The following is a 16472-nucleotide window of genomic DNA, read 5'->3' as shown; positions in this document are numbered from 1 at the left end:
TTTTGGGACTACAACTCCCATCATCCCTAGCTCACAGAACCAGTGGTCAGGGATGATGGGAATTGTAGTCCCAAAACAGCTGGAGGGCCAAGTTTGGCCATGCCTGCACTATGATGTTTCTTCTCTCTGTGCTCCTCCCAGCTGTTCTTGTCAAGGCCTCCATATGGTATATATTGGGGATTATCTCAGGGACTACAATCATAGTCGATGTGTTGCTTTCTTTTCCTCTTTCTTTCTTTGATTTTTTTAATGCCAAGGTCTTGTGCAAGACCTCTTTGTGACTCTTAGTTGGGTAATTGTGCAAGACCTCAATACTGAAATTAAAAAGAAATGGAAGTGGATATTCCTCCCTTTCTGCAAAAGGCACAAGTCTCCTTTTTGCCCATTATGAAACATAATCATTCCCAATCCTTGGCCTATGGTCTTCTGAGGAACAAAGGAGAGGCTGAAGGGGTTGGGGAAAACACGAGTGGATACTGGGCCATTATGGCAAATGGAGTCCTGCCCCATCAACCTCAGTCTGCCCCCAGCCAGCTACCACTTGCCTCCCTTCTTACTTATAACCATTCCAGGTGGCGGCACTGCTTATTAACTTCCTTCCCCTTAGTTAGACACAGTTTTGCCCATATAGGACTTGGCAGGGAGGCGGATGGCAATGATATTAATTGATTCTATCTGTCATTGGATTTAGCGCCACCTGTTGTTGGCATCCCTGTCTGCCACCAAACAGGCACCAGCTGCCACTGGGGGACACCACGGCAAATCACTGTTCTGATCAATATAAAAAAATTCCTTCCTGTAGCACCTTAAAGACCAACTAAGTTAGTTCTTGGTATAAGCTTTCGTGTGCATGCACACTTCTTCAGATACCATGCACACGAAAAGCTTATACCAAGAACTAACTTAGTTGGTCTTTAAGGTGCTACAGGAAGGAATTTTTTTATTTTGACTATGGCAGACCAACACGGCTACCTATCTGTTCTGATCAATGTTACTTCTGGATTCTGACTTAGCAAGGACATATGTGAAGAATTAAAATGGGAAAACTCAGCTGAATATGTCTATATATCTTTGTGCATTATTTTAACAGCATCACAGGAACCCCTAGTTTATACTTCATTGTATAGTTCCTTTGTATAATATGTATAATTTTCAGCTGGTCAAAAGGGTAAGATAATGCCTTTCTCTCAGTGAAAACAAAACAAAACTCCTCTCAGATTTGCAACTCCATATACATTCAAATTGCACAGAATTAAGGGAAGATAGCCCACGTTGAATTCACATTTCAAGGAGACTTCCTATAGTGACAAAGTCCAGGTGGGCTTGGAAGGGCATGTGTCAGGATTAGAGACAGTGCTCTTCCGCATGACAGATGATCAGTTGATAAATGAGAAAGCATCAGTGGTTGGGCTATTAAAGTGAGTGATGTGGGAACTAGGAAGTTAAATTAAAAAAAGTCTTCAGTGTGCTGTGGAACAAGAAACGTGGGTACAGTGGTCAAAGGTTGTTGGAGATTTTACACGTTTCATGGAAACTGTGGCAATGAAAAATCTAGTTTTCTGGAAATATGATTGTGTGTTCTGCAAGAATCAGTGAATAGATTCACCAGACAGCTCTTCTTTATGTTCCCATATTTGGTTCAACTTTTTACAAGGAAAAAAAATTCAAACCACTCTGAATTAAATTTAGCCTATAGAAATCTGAAAACATAGTGCAGAATTCTACCTCTCCAAAGGAAACTTAGCCTGCTCCCCTAGAATGTGTTCATATTTCCTTTTGATTAGTTCACTGAAAGGAATTTATTGCAAAATATGGCCAGTTTTATGAAATGACTTCCTTTATTATTAACAGACCTTTCACAAAGAGGTGTTAGGGTAATATGTCTTTTTGCCAAACGAGAGCACACTTTCTGAAACAGAATTTCCGCAGTGGGCATCACAATGAATGTACAAAAACACAAATGTATTACCGTATTTTTCCCATAAGGTGCACCTAGTTTTTGGGGGGGGGAAATAAAGGGGGGGAAATTATTTCCCCCCCAGGCACGGGGCTGGCACGGGGGAGGCCCGAGCTTCCCCCGACCCCAGCCCCAAAACAGGCAGCTCTCTGCAAGCATGCAAGCAACTCTCCGCAAGCAGCGAGAGCGCTCCCGCTGCTTGCAGAGAGGTCCGCAAAGCCTGGAGAGCGAGAGGGGTCGGTGCGCACTGACCCCTCTCACTCTCCAGGCTTCAGCGAAAGCCTGCATTTGCCCCATAGGACGCACACACATTTCCCCTTCATTTTTAGAGGGGAAAAAGTGCGTCCTATAGGGCGAAAAATACGGTAAGTTTACGAAATAGGGAAATATTCTTCAGAGGCTGGGGTGGGGTGGGCAAGCCTTACATCTTCAAATCATAGTTACAAACGTTTGTTCTGCGAAACTTTGAGGAATGGCTATTGAAGAGAATTATAGCAGTGTCTGCAAGGGCGGTTGAAGCAAATCCTCTCCCATTAACACAGATAATTGCAAAAAGACATGGGAGACTGACTCAGGATTCAGTGAGTCCCAGGCTGGCTCGGCCTTGCCCTTGGAACATCCTGGACTCAGCTAGATTGGTAAAGAAAAGGTGTTTTATATTTGTTGTATATGCGATATAACACTGTGACACCAGATGGCGCTGTGGAGTCCTGTCTTTCCCTACCGGATTTCCCTGTATGAGTTCACAACATGTTTAACTGAATTGCTTCTTTGATGCGTCTAGATCCAGCCCCTCTTTGGGGGCTTTCTGCTGGTTGGGGTCTCACCAGCAGGCCCCCACATTCAGCAGGTGGAGGGAGGTCAGTGGGGCATGAGGCTGGCTTAGCTGGAGCAACACCTCCTGCCCAGCGCAAGGAAGGTTTGGGTTGCTCCAGCTGTGTCTAAAGGTGCAACAAGTATTTTGTTGTTTCTGTTGCAACAGTCTAAATAAGCTACCACTCCAGCATATATTAACCCCATTGAAATGAATGGAAGTGAGTTTTTAAAAGCACAGTTATCATTAACTTAAACATAATGAGAGAGTATTCATAACATAAACATAATGAGAGAGTATTCAAACTTTTAGCTTGGGACCATTGGTCAAGATGTTTTCTGTTCCCATTGCTTATATTTCCTCAAATAGAAGCAGTGTGATAATCTCATCTTGAACATTGATCTTTTCTTTTTGCAGTGAAATGTGAAGCTGCTGACCGGATCCCTGATTTGCATATACTGACTCCATTATTTTACTCCATTTAGCATATTCTGAAATATTGAGATGGTTTGGAGTAGGTAGAAAGGACTAATCAATATTTGTAACTGGCTACAAATTATTCCCCTGTGTGCTTTTCATCACACAGAAACTTTAATCTCCTGTACCTTTAAAAGATTATCATCTGTCAAAAACAATAACTAGCCCATGGTGAATGTCTCCTTTTGGACCAATAGAAGCTTTGCTGCAAGGGAAAGAGACCCTAACTATTTAATGACCGTAATAAAGTACAATTATATTGCAGCGGTGTCTGCAACCTCAACTGCAAACAAGCTTCCCACTTACCATAGTAGACCTTTCTCTGCATAGAGCGAGTCAGTTTTTGCCAGTTACAATTGCCGCAGTGGAATTATTTTACTGTCCTGTTGATAAATGAGCTTTATGAGCCATTTGCTGAGCTGAGTCCTGTGTCTCGTCAGGAGCACAGTCTGTATATACGCAACTTGTCAGCATCAGCTCTCACTTTTCTTTCACTTCCACATTTTTATTCATTGACAGCTTCCATCATGACATTTAATGACCGCCATTAGATAGAGAAAAAATTGACGAGTGAAATCTTTTTCCTACTTGCAGTAATTCTAGCCCCTTTCCAAGCAGGGTGTTTTTTTAAAAAAAGGAAAAGACTCTGAAGGAGTAGGTGCACATTTTTAAAGTATAAAGTGGGTGTTTTTTGGTGAGCTCATATTAAGGTTGATAGAAGCCTTGCCCGGACCAATGATGCTATTACTGATTATGCCTTCAGTAGCCTACTGTAAAATGGCTCACATTTATTCAGATTTAGCTGCTGCAGTTTGGAGAGCTCCAGTGAGGTGGCTAGAGCAGAGTTTCCCAAACATGGGTATCAAGCTGTTTTTGCACTACAGCTCCCATCATCCCTGAACACTGGTCCTGCTAGCTAGGATGATGGGAACTGTAGTCCCAAAATAGCTGGAGACCAAAGTTTGCGAAACACTAGGCTAGAGCACCATTGCTTGTTTGCTCAGTTTCCATTACTATGGCCCAATGGTATACTAAGCCCAACATATAGCCAACCAAGCTTTCATCAGAATAGAGCCATTGAAATTCATGGACCTGTTAGCCATGTTCATGCATGTGAGTGTGTCTACTTTAAGCAGGACTTGACTACAACTCGTGGACAAGTTGCTTGAAGGATTCTAGCCCACCAAGTGCTTCCTATACCCTTGGCTAATAAAAGCAAGCCAAAGGGGATTGGCAAGTGGAACAGAGATGCTTTTGATGCTTTGTTGCAGGAGGGAATGTTATATCAGCCTTGAAGGAGGCAATGGTTTGTCACCTCCTTAAGACTGAAGTATCAGAAGTACTTGACAACTTTCACCTGGTTGCTAATATCTCCTTGGGCAACTGATCAGCAGAGGAGGGCAAAATGGCGAACAGGTTGAAGACCAAGTCGTACAAGAAAAGGTTAAAGGAGTTGGATATGCTTAGCCTAGAGAAGATGAAGAGACAACATAACAGTCATATTCAAAAAGCTGAAGGGATGCCACATACTTGATAGAGCAAACTTCTGTTGTTCCAGAGAATGGGGCCCAAACTAACATGTTGAAAAGGAAAGAAAAAGGGTGGGACTAAACATTGGAGAGAACTTGCTGATGGCTCAAGATGTTTGATAGCTGAACAGGCTGCTTCAGAAGGTGGTGGACCTTCATTATTTTTTTTTTTTTTTAGCCGATCAGGGATGCTGTATTAATATATATCCTGACCTGAGCAAAGGAATTGGGCTAGATGATATTTGAGGACTCCTCCAACTCTGTAATTCACTCTGCAAGTCCCAAATATATGAAGAAGTACATTGGACTTTGCAAGGCATGCCAGATAGAAACATTCCACGTCTTTGTCATAAAATTTCAGTATTATTATTATTATTATTATTATTATTATTTGCTTCCCATGAAACATCTCAAAATAATTTACAATAAAAGAGTTACATATAAAAAACAGTTAAAAACATCTGCATATAAAAACATTTGTTTGTAAAGAACGATAAATATAAAAACAGTTTAAAACAACAACACATGCATAAAATCATTTCAGATCCAGGACAGATACCAACTGGGATAAATATTTTAGCAGGCTTGGGGGAAAAAGGATTTGTAATCAACATCAGGACAAAGCAGGTTTGTAAGTGGGTCATATTGCAACAGCTGACTATGTCATTCGCATGTCTTTGTGGCCTGTTAAAAGGGGGTGTAGCTTATAGCTATTATGTTTTCTGCTTATATAAAGAGAGAGGTGTAATTTCCACAACAAGCATAAAATCCAGTTCCTGGAGGAACAGAAACTCCCTCCTTACACAATTTCTCTGAGAATACAAGTGCCTGTGTATGCAAGTCCAGGAGTGAAGGCGCCTGTGAATTTCAGTGTGAGCAAAGGGGAAAGTTATTCAAAATGTGTAACTTTCTCTGCATAAAGTGGCATTCTAACACACACACTGTTCAGTATATTTGGTTTAATTCACAATGAAATGAAAAATGCCTGTTTGTATTGATGTGATACACTTAGGCACAAAACACCTAAAGTGATAAGTGTCCTTAAACACTGCCTTTGGGTTGGTTGAGAAAGGATTAGTCTCTGCGTAAAAAAAATTGACCTCGAATAAAGGGGAAGAAAAATAAAAACCTGCAAGGAAGTATCCGACTCAGAATAAAGCATCCTGGTAATGGAAGTGCTGAATAAATAAATAAGGGAAGACAAAACTATAAAAGGAATAACACTAGGGGAGAAAGCATACAAATTAAAGGCATTTGCCGATGACCGTATTATTATGACAGAGAACCCAAAAGAAAGTTTATTAAAGGTATTAGAAATAATCAAGACTTTTGGGCAGGTGGCCAGGTTCAAACTAAACAGCTCTAAAACAAAGCTCTTGATAAAGAATTTAACAACACAGGACCGAGATGATCTAGAAAAAGCCTCAAATTTGAAGATCTGGGAAAACGCAAAATATTTGGGACTATGGATCTTGGTGAAAAATATTAACCTATTTCGAGATAACTACATTGAGACCTGGATGGAGATTAAAAGAAATCTAGAAATATGGAGCAGATTAAATTTATCTTTCTGGGAGAGAATATCCACCATTAAAATGGATGTCTTGACCCAAAATGCTTTTCCTATTTCAGACAGTTCCTGTGATCAGGGGAACAGGTTGCCTCAGTGATAGACAACAAGACATATCTAGATACATCTGGCGGGGGGGGGGGGAAGCCTAGGATTAAACATAAATTATTAATTGATATCAACGAAAGGGGGAGATTTTCCCTGCCAGATCTGAAACTCTACTATGAGGCGACCTGCTTCTTCTGGATCAGGGAATGGTGTATATTACAAAACACAGACCACATAACTATCATGACAATAGTTATGGCTGGCATGCCTACTTAGGCTATAATAAGGTCAAGATACTCCATGGTGGATATCTCCCCTTGAAGCAATGGCAATGAAGAAGAAAAATATGCAAGTGAATTGGCTGACATACAAAGTACTGTTAAAAGAGAAAGAAAATCAGTTGAAACTAAAAAAAAATGGAAGAAATCTGGGTACACCTGTCAGGTTGGTTACAATATCACCAACATCATGAGATATTTAAACTTGACCAAAAAAAGGCTTTATGACAGAACCCTCCAGATTGGAAAAAGAACTGATTAACTCTAAAGGGAAAACACTCTCCAAAATGTACCAATGACTCCTTAACTGGAAAGTCAAAGTGGCAGAGGTAAAATCAGTAATGGTTAAATGGGCTCAAGATTTAGGTTGCAACATCCCTATGGATGCCTGAGGGAAACTATGGAAGGTAGATTTACCAAGTTTACCACATCCTCTTGAGGATACTAGGCCCAGGTATACCTAAAAAAGCGAGGGAAATATTATTGTAAGTTACGGTAGCTGCAAGAATATTAATCTCTACAAATTGGAAAAGAGAAAAAATTCCAACTAAACTGGAGTGGCAAAGTAAACTGCTAGAATATGCCAAGTTGCTCAAAAATGACAGGGAAACTGAGAGGTCATACTGATTAAACATTTATTAAAGAATGGGACATGTACAAAAAAAATACCTTAAGGAACATTGTAATAACATGACGTCAATGGCAGGCCTTGAATGACATCTGTGGTATGATGGATAATTATAGGATAAGAAATCATTAATGAAAATTAATAAAAGAGAATGAATAGTGCACTAGATGGACTAAGTGGTAGATACATGATAGGGTGACAGGAAGTCAAAATAGATGTAAGAAGAATTTATTGTGATCCAAGGTAACAAATACTACTGTTTTCTTTTCTGGATAAATTTTTTGTTTGTTTTTTCTTTTTAACTTTTTTTCATTGTTTCTTTATAACATTAATAAAGCATTAAAAGGGGGGAAGGGGAGAATAAGGCAGCCCACTGTGCACTTGTCTGGGGCAAACTGCAACATGCCCAGATAATTGGCCCTAGAAATGACATTCCCTCTGTTGATTTTGCCCAGAATATTCAGTCACAGGTATAGCTGGATGTGCCCCATGTTCACGATAGGTCCATAATATTTCCCCCCTATCTTTTCATTATTAATAATTTCAAAGATTTCAAGGTGCCCTGAGCCCCTAGGGCGTACAAGTGCAAATGAAATATATATATCAAGTTGAAACATAAAGGTTAAAAAAAAAAAATCTGTTCAGGAAGTAATCAAATCTATATGACTTTGGGCTTCTGCGGAACCAATATGATAAAACATTCCCTAAAAGAGTTAAAACAGTTTTCAAGACAATAAAATGGAGGCTTGAATGCCAGAAACCGAATTCTGCCCAGAATCTTTTCAAAGCACTTAAGAAGCCTGAAGGTTGGGCTGGGTACACAGTGATCTCCACCTGCTTCCAAATGTTTGTTCTTAATAAAAACCATATGTTTTTATTGAAAGAATGGAACCTTTCTATCTCCGGCACACATCCATACACAGAGATACGCTTTATGATTTTTTAAATCTTTCTATGATTGTGTGCTGATCTTATTTAACAGATTCCAACTGCTTACTTTATTTTTTTCACCCCCAGAAATGTTGTTTAGGACATGTATTTTTACCCAGTGGCAGCTGATGCCCTGCAGGGCAGGTGGGTTGGCACCACTTAGTGCGCATTTCAAACAACACCCTTCTCTTGTCACGCAATACTCCCATAACTCCAGCACTGTTTCCTGCAGTCCTGAATTCACATGGTAATAGTGGGGTTGGCACTCGTCAAAGATCACTGCCACTTAAATCTGCTGTTACAAGACGACTGCGGGTGGGAGAAGGTGGGTCGTTCTTTTAACAACAAAGTGCAAAGAGAAAGCATGGAACTGTAGGAGACTTCAGAAAGGGAATGATGTCAGACTTTCTCGCCGTTCCTAGCAGTTAGTGAAAGTCAATGAACAAGGCAAATTATATCTTTCCGCAAGCAGACTGCAAGTCATGTCAAGGTGCATCAGTGACAGACGCACCTCAAAATACATGACATGCATTTATTATGAGCTCAAGGAAATCAACTTCATATTTAAGTACAAAGGCAATAAGAAATACCCTTTTCGATCAGACCAGGGGAATATCTGGTTCAGCATCCCATTTCCCACAGGGGTCAGTGGATGTTGTGGCAACATTTTGACACTGCTGTTGTTGTTTTTTTAAACAATCCTTATTTCAGTCATTCCAGTGCTAAGGGTGGAATACAATAAGAAATAACACAAAACAAAAACCAACTCACCAGTCAACTCACCAGTCAACAAAGACAGAAAAACAGCACAAGTAAAAAAATTAGCTTCCTACCTCCTTGCCATTGGCCGCCGTCTATTATCAGAATGTGTGCACCAGCTAGTCCCATCTTCTATTATGCTTGCTGCACATAAACACACAACCCGTCCACAAAGCTATATAGTGTACGTTTGGGCTTGCCACTGAGCCCATTTTAAAATATGCGTGCTTAATTTTTTTATATAAAAAAAACTGTCAAGCAATGACCCATTTTAAATTTGGATGCTTTGCTAACAATTAACATATGCAAGTGTGTAATTATTGGCTCTTTTATCTCAGAAAACTGGCAACTCTTACACAGTGAGATTGTTTTAATTGCTTTAACTACCTCCTGAATTAGAGTTGGTTCATTTTCAGTCAAAACGTTTTCTCTGTTCATTTGAAAGTTGGGAGTTTGCAGAGGGGATAAGTTGAACTTGTTTAGGATTTCATTGTGACCATTTTATTCTGCACTGGGATTTGTTTACTCCAAAGATTTTTAAATCCTCATAGTTTTTTGCACAATTCACAGAATTTGCTAGTTGGTTTCTTCAAAGCCGTTTATCCATTGGAGTGATGTGAGAAAGCTTATAATATATTCAGTGCCTGACACACTTTTTAATGATGCACAAGCGGAAAAAACAGGGGTTCAGGCCAGCATACAAAGTACAACAAATGGATTCATCACAATGTACCTGCCATGTACATTTGTTGTACTTTGCTTGCCATATATTTTGTCTTTGTATGCTGGCCTGAACCCCTGGTTTTTCTATTTGTGTATGTTTCTATACAGTTGGTTCCTTATTTTTGTGCACGCTTTTTAAAGAAATATGCCATCACATCTGAAATGATAACCATTGTAATCTCCATTATTTTATCAGGCTTCGCTATGGTGACATATAAAACTTGGTGTGGCCACTACTTAAATTCTTAATATACTGGGAGCTGAATTTGTTAGGATTCTACTTCCAGGACCCTTGGGATGTTTTTACTAAAGACTAAATGGAAGTGCACATGTTATACTATCTTCATTATGCAGTAGTTCTTTCATTGTTTTAAAAGCACCAGCATCTCCCAACTAAAAGCAACATAAAATATAATATTATTACGGGTCACCTATGTGCCACCCCATCAGAATCACTTTGGCCTATCACATGCTGAGAAGCCCATTCATGTGAACTGATCTGAGAAGTGAAGAAGTGCAGTGTTTCTATACCATCCCAGACCTAATGCAGAACCCATTTTTGGATTATGCCTATCACATAGATACCACGAGAAACGCTTCCCTAAAGGTGGTTGCTCCACGCAGTGGTTGTAATATGCACACCTTTTTACCTTGTGGATTGCCACAATCACATGAACAATCTCCAATGCCAGCAACACACGTTCCAGTATTTGCTGGCACTGAAGTGGACTCTCTGGAGAATCCACACGGCAAGAGGTTCTCATGTCTTACAGCTGTAGAATATAGTAATTCTTGTGCATAATGATTCACTTGGAAATTTCACTGTGTTCAACCCCCAAGCAAATCTGGAGAGGGTAAACGGTTCATTGAAACCAATTAATTAAAAAACAACAACTAAGACTTTATATAACTTTATATAACTATTATTTTCAATAATATAACTCACCAGGTGGAGAATACTAATGTGTGTGTGTGTGTGTGTGTGTGTGTGTGTGTGTGTGTGTGTTATTTTTAAAGGGAATCCTTGTATGAATCAATATTTATTATTCGTTGGAGCTGCACTGTACTTTTGTCCTTCCAGACCATGATGTTTTATGGTTTACCTTTTCAATTCTTTGTTTTCTTTCATTATTTTTTTTTACTCAGAAGCAAGTTTTCAGTGGCCTTTACTTCCAACTGGGGGAGAAATCTGCATCAGTTTGCATTTAAAGGAAAACTGACCTAATTTGCACTTTCTAAAACAATACGTGGCCCACAGCCATCCTTCATAATTCATACTTCTCTCCTGCCAGCTGATACATGCAAAAAAAAAAAATCATGTACAAGAATGAGGTGTGGCTTAAAATGAAAATATTCATGAAAATGATACACAAATATGCATTATATTAGGGGAAATGCTTTGCAAAAATGTGTATATTGGGAGCAATTTGCACTAAAATGCTGAAGAGGACTTTTTAAAAAAATCACAAACTCTTATGTAAGTGTGGAAAACTGAACTTCGGACTGGAAAGATGAGAAAGTAAAAGAAACTGAAATTGAAAGCCTTGGTTAATGGCGTCTTTTCAAAGTATTGTCTTCCAAAGTGGATGGAAAGGGAGAAACAAGCAAACCGTAGAACCGCCTGCATCCATGTTAAGGGAGCAGAATTCTGAGAGAACATAAGATGGACTCTACCCACAACACTATTTCCCAAAGATGTGCTGCTTGAGGCGTTTGCAGTCCCAGTCCGGGGTTTCTATTCAGCCTGCAACCTTGGCAAATGATTGGTATCCATGAAGCAGTTCTCTTTCACAAAACCCAGGGAGCAGTGCAGTGACACTTTTGAAATGGTTCCTGAACATAACATATTTAGCTTGTGAAGCAATGGTGAGGAAGTGACTATGATAAGGGCTCATTCAGTAACAGCCCCAAATTGATTGCTTCCTTCCTTGTGTAAACTTAGCAGGCAGCCCTTTGGGCTCGTTTCCGAAGGCCAGCTCAGCACAAGAGTCTTATCGAAAGGAAACGGAATGCAAAAGCCTAGACGGCTTTCGATAAGGCACGTCTTGCAGCCACAAGTTTCTTCCCCCTCCCCCATTCTGTCTTTGTTCAGAAACGAGGAATGTTTATGCTGCATACTGATGCAGAACAGGACATGCACATTCAAACTCTTTACGAGTAAATAATTTTGGGGGTTTTTTGGGAGGGGGGAGAGACTCACAGACACGAGTGCCGTAATTTCATGTGATGCATTATCTGTGCCGTTATCCGGAAAACAGGGATCTGGCACTCATTATCTGGCCTTAGAAATATTTAGGATAGACTACTTAAACGTCTGGTTGTTTACTAAGTAGGCAATTTTCCAACAATATGCTATAAGCAATGAATTCACATGTAAACACCTTGAAGCTAGCGAAGACTCCAGGTGCTTCCTGGAAATGCAGAGGTACTTTCTTTCTAAGAACTTACATATTGTAGAAGAAGGATATTGACAAGCTGGAACATGTGTGGAGGAGGGTGACCAAGGTGATAAAGGGTCTGGAAACCAAGTCTTATTAGGACCACTGAGGTGATTTTAATTATCGTAGTATTAGTATTTTATTATTTATATGCCACCCATCTGAGTGGGTTGGCCCCAGCAACTCTGGGCAGCTCCCAACAAAATTAAAAACACAAGAAAACATCAACGATTATAAACTGAAGGGCTGCCTTCAGATGTCTTCTAAAAGTTGTGCCTGCTTCCCTGTAACTTCATTGTTACAGGGAATAAAACTGGATCACTGGTTTTCCATAGGACACTCAATATTCCATGGCTACTGAGCGTGTTTATTGGACTGTATGAGTGGGAAGGATTGCCACTTAGGCTGATTGTTGTTGTACTTCTGCAAAACCTGGAGTCCATCTAGGCATACTGATTCTTTAGGGACGCGGGTGGCACTGTGGTCTAAACTACTGAGCCTCTTGGGCTTGCTGATCGGAAGGTCGGCAGTTTGAATCCATGCAACAGGGTGAGCCCCTGGTGCTCTGTCCCGGCTCCTGCCAACCTAGCAGTTCGAAAGCATACCAGTGCAAGTAGATAAATAGGTACCGCTGTGGTGGGAATGTGGTGTTTCCGTGCACTCTGGTTTCCATCACAGTGTTCCGTTGCGCCAGAAGGGGTTTAGTCATGCTGGCCACATGATCCGGAAAGCTGTCTGTGGACAAACGCCGGCTTCCTCGGCCTGAAAGTGAGATGAGTGCCACAACCCCATAGTCGCCTTTGACTGGACTTAACTGTCCAGGGGTCCTTTACCTTTTTACTGATACTTTCCTCATATTTCTTAGTGGCCCCATTATGGGTTCATTTCTGTCAGCAACGCTCACCACCCAAGTTTGCTATTAGAAGGAGTGATTTAGACAGGGGTAGGCAACCGTATCCCTCTGCATTTGCCAAAGTGGGGCAGTGACATCCTTAAGGCCAGCATTATAGGTAAAACAATAAACTTGCTGAAACAATGAAGTAATGAGTAACTGATTGTTTTGAGCAAGAAATTGCTTGGTGCTCTGTCTGCCCAGTTTATAAATCATTGACAAGCCCTGTTATGCAAGCGACCACTGGTGCTTAATGTAGCCTGAATGTCAGCTTGTTAGACACAATCTGTTGATCTTTCCTCTGGGCCATGTGTGTGGAGGAGGGTTGGGGAGGAATCAATGGGATGTTGTAGAGCTAATAAGCATTTAATCACTTTAGACAATCCAAGTCAGCTAAAGACATAGACCTGAAAGGTGCCGAAATGTAAGCACCTTCTTCCTAGTGGGTCTGGATACATCCAGAATAATTAGATAGGAAGGCTTTTTCAAGGCTGCATGTACAGTTACTTGGGTGGAAAACCCATTCCATTCAGTGGGAAACTTACTTTTGACTAAATATATATAGAAGCAATATGAACTGGGGCAAGTGAATTTAGAAAATAGCAGATATTGGGGTTTTTTACTGACTCATCAACCAATTCATATAAAAGAGCAGGTTTTTCCATCCTTACATTTAATACCTGTCTAATAAAAGGCAAACTATTAACTGCCAAAGTTAGTCTCTCTGAACAACAGGGACACCTTCTGTGTCCTATAAAAGTCACCACCAAATCACACATATCAAAATGATTTTATTTACCCCCCCCCCCACTTCTCATACATGTGTTGATCATCCCCAACAGTTTTCTTAGGAATGCACGAACTCACTTTTTAAAAATCAAGAGGCTCACTCCAAGGAGGAAGACAATTGCAATGATTATCTCTTTCTGATTTGGCTGATGGCCTGATAAGAGTTCAGCTTTATAACCAACATCTGTCTTTGGAAAGCAGCTTTCGAAAAAGAAAAACATCAAAGGTTAGGAAAGGGGTTGGAGGCCATATCAAATCTATGTTTTGTAGTACAAACACAGAGAGTTACATTCCTATAGATACTTAACATGAAAATGGTCCTGAGCACACTAGCTCTTACTTCCAAGTAAACGTACTGCACAAGTGATGGTGGTAAATGGCTTCTAAGTCAATAGTGCTAGGTCCACTGACCATGCAGGGAATTATTATCATCATGCATACTGTCAGGGGTTCAGGGGCAGAGGCACATGGGAGGCAGGAGAGGGAGGACCATTGGGCAGAGTCCGAGGACAGCGAGGAGGAGGAGGAGTGTGGCCCAAGGGACTCCATGAGCTTTTCCAGCGAATCCGGGGATTCCCAGGAGGGGGCGCCTGTAGCCAGGGGAAGAGGAGCCCCAGGGGGGACTCATCAGGGGGAAAGAGCCAACAGGGAATCCCGAAGCAGCAGCTGGAAATCAAAGCCGGCTTCCCCTCCAGAGCGTAGCGAAGGGGGGGGGGAGTTCTAGTGTGTCAGGAGAAGCAGCTCCGTTGGCTGGAAAGGAGGAGAGGTCAGAACAAGCCACTCTTCTGGAAGGGGAGGGGAGCAGTGAGAGGAGTGACGTAACCGTCAGGAGAAAGGTTGGAGGCTGGGCGCGCGCGCCAAGTTCAAATGTGCAAGCGCGCGGGGAAACGGAGAGCCCGGGGGAGGAGCCAGGTCCTAAAGCCCGCAGGAGGGAGGGAGAGCCATCGGGAGATTCAGCGTCAGAGGAATCCAGGAGGGGCGGTACTCCAGCGGGCAGAAAGACCCTGTGGAAAAGGAAAGACAGGAGGAGGTGGAGCAAAGCTAGCATCTTAAGCTGGTGTAGGGGAGGGACCGATTCAGAAGGGACTTCTACGGTCTAAGCTAACAGACGTACGGCTGCGCGCCGCTACTGTGGAACTACTAATGGACTTCAATAAAGACCTTTGTATATAAAGAGAAACTGGCGTTGGTCCTTTGTGAGCTGGGACCTGAGGCAGGCGTGACACATACTAATAGCAAACTCGTTGCCTGAGTGCCTATCATTACATAACCAAAATGGCACTTTCCACACACAGGAAGAAGGTGGCATCAACAGGCATGAGGAAGGTTGAAGGTTTTCAGAAGTATAAGAAAGGGAAAGAGGGGCATGTTCATTTCAGTGAATCATCTTCCCAGGTATGGTAGACCACCTGGGCTGTGAGTTCTGGAAGACCTGCTTCCTGCCTTGCAGATCTTTTTATATCCTATGTCCTTTTAAAATGTGGGGCGGGGGGTTGGAGGGGGGTATTGGGTTGATGTTTTTATTTTGATTATATATTTTGTGGTTTTATGTATTGATTTTGTTCTGTGAACCACCCTGAGACCTCCGGCTATAGGGCAGTATATAAAGTCTAATACTAATACTGTACTACTAATAATAAAACCTGGTCTGGAAGTGGCCCCAGCTACAAAAACTGTGGCTGTTAAAGAAGCCAGTGACTATCTTGGCTGACTCTTAATGCAGACCCAAGTCATAGAGCCCGAGCTATGAACTACAATTGGCAGGACTGGCAGCAAAAGCAGCAGATATGTTCTGCGCATATTATACTATTTCATTCTCTTTTTTATGTTTCTGTTTAAAATGTGCATTTTTATATTTGACTTCCTTTAGTAATGTTTTATTTTGTAATCTTTAAGATAATATTTTAATTCTCTGTTTATTGTGTGCCCTTGACAGTATACTTTATATCTGACTTTCTCCAGTCATGTTCTATTTAATGTGCTGCAAACCACTTTGAGACTTTTTCTTAAAAATATAAAGTGGTGTAGATATGAACTGATTAATAATAATTGATAACAATATTCGTTAGATGGGTGAAGTGTGAAGCAATTTATCTTAGATCCAGGTTTGTTGGCAACCAAAAGAACACAAAACTTGTTTTTTAATTGTTTTTGTGAGTTGCATTAAATGTTTTATGCACACTGCCTTGTGAGCTAAAGTCGCAAAGTAGTATATATGTTTCATAAGCGGGACTTGACAGGCTTAGAAACAAGAACTTTGCTTAAAACAAGCTGTTTACTGGGTTGAAGTTCACTCCCACTGCTTTCTTCCCAAATACCATTTTATGTGTTGACACAAAAGTATGATTTGAATGCTTCTCAGATGAAAAGGTGCAAGACAGGCATTCTATATAGTTAGCAAGCAGCTAATTTTCTCTCTGTACTCTGATTTTCCCTTACATTATTACCCAAAGGTTACAGTTTTTTTCGGATACGAAATAAAACACTCAGCTTCTGGGCATTAACAGAGAGAACATGAAAAGGTCACCATGGTGAGCTCATAAGTTCTGCATTCATAACTTGCCTTTCAAAGCAAATAGCCACAACTGCAAGGGCTATTGAAGTAGATCAGTCAGAGCGGCAGGAAATTGTTCACAGCAT

At 41.0% G+C, this 16472-nt stretch overlaps 1 protein-coding gene and 1 long non-coding RNA gene across 6 annotated transcripts in view; one reads left to right on the top strand and one right to left on the bottom strand.

Annotated features, from left to right (window-relative positions):
* Positions 1 to 9278, bottom strand: part of LOC310686556 (uncharacterized protein) — a 126426-nt gene extending 117148 nt beyond the window's left edge. For all 5 annotated transcript variants that reach the window (XR_014515984.1, XR_014515985.1, XM_083460394.1 and 2 more), the window contains exon 1: positions 9065 to 9278. Coding sequence is in view for 3 of the 5 variants with exons in the window: in XM_083460394.1 (XP_083316520.1) it covers positions 9065 to 9119 (55 nt within the window). In the remaining 2 variants the exon portion in view is untranslated. The remainder of the gene's footprint in view (positions 1 to 9064) is intronic.
* Positions 1 to 16472, top strand: part of LOC310686562 — a 132746-nt gene that overhangs the window by 93540 nt on the left and 22734 nt on the right. The window lies entirely within an intron of this gene.

Source organism: Podarcis liolepis, assembly GCF_965112155.1.
Source record: "Podarcis liolepis genome assembly, chromosome: 9".
In the NCBI taxonomy this organism is placed as follows: Eukaryota; Metazoa; Chordata; class Lepidosauria; order Squamata; family Lacertidae; genus Podarcis; species Podarcis liolepis.
This window is presented reverse-complemented; position numbering and strand designations above follow the sequence as displayed.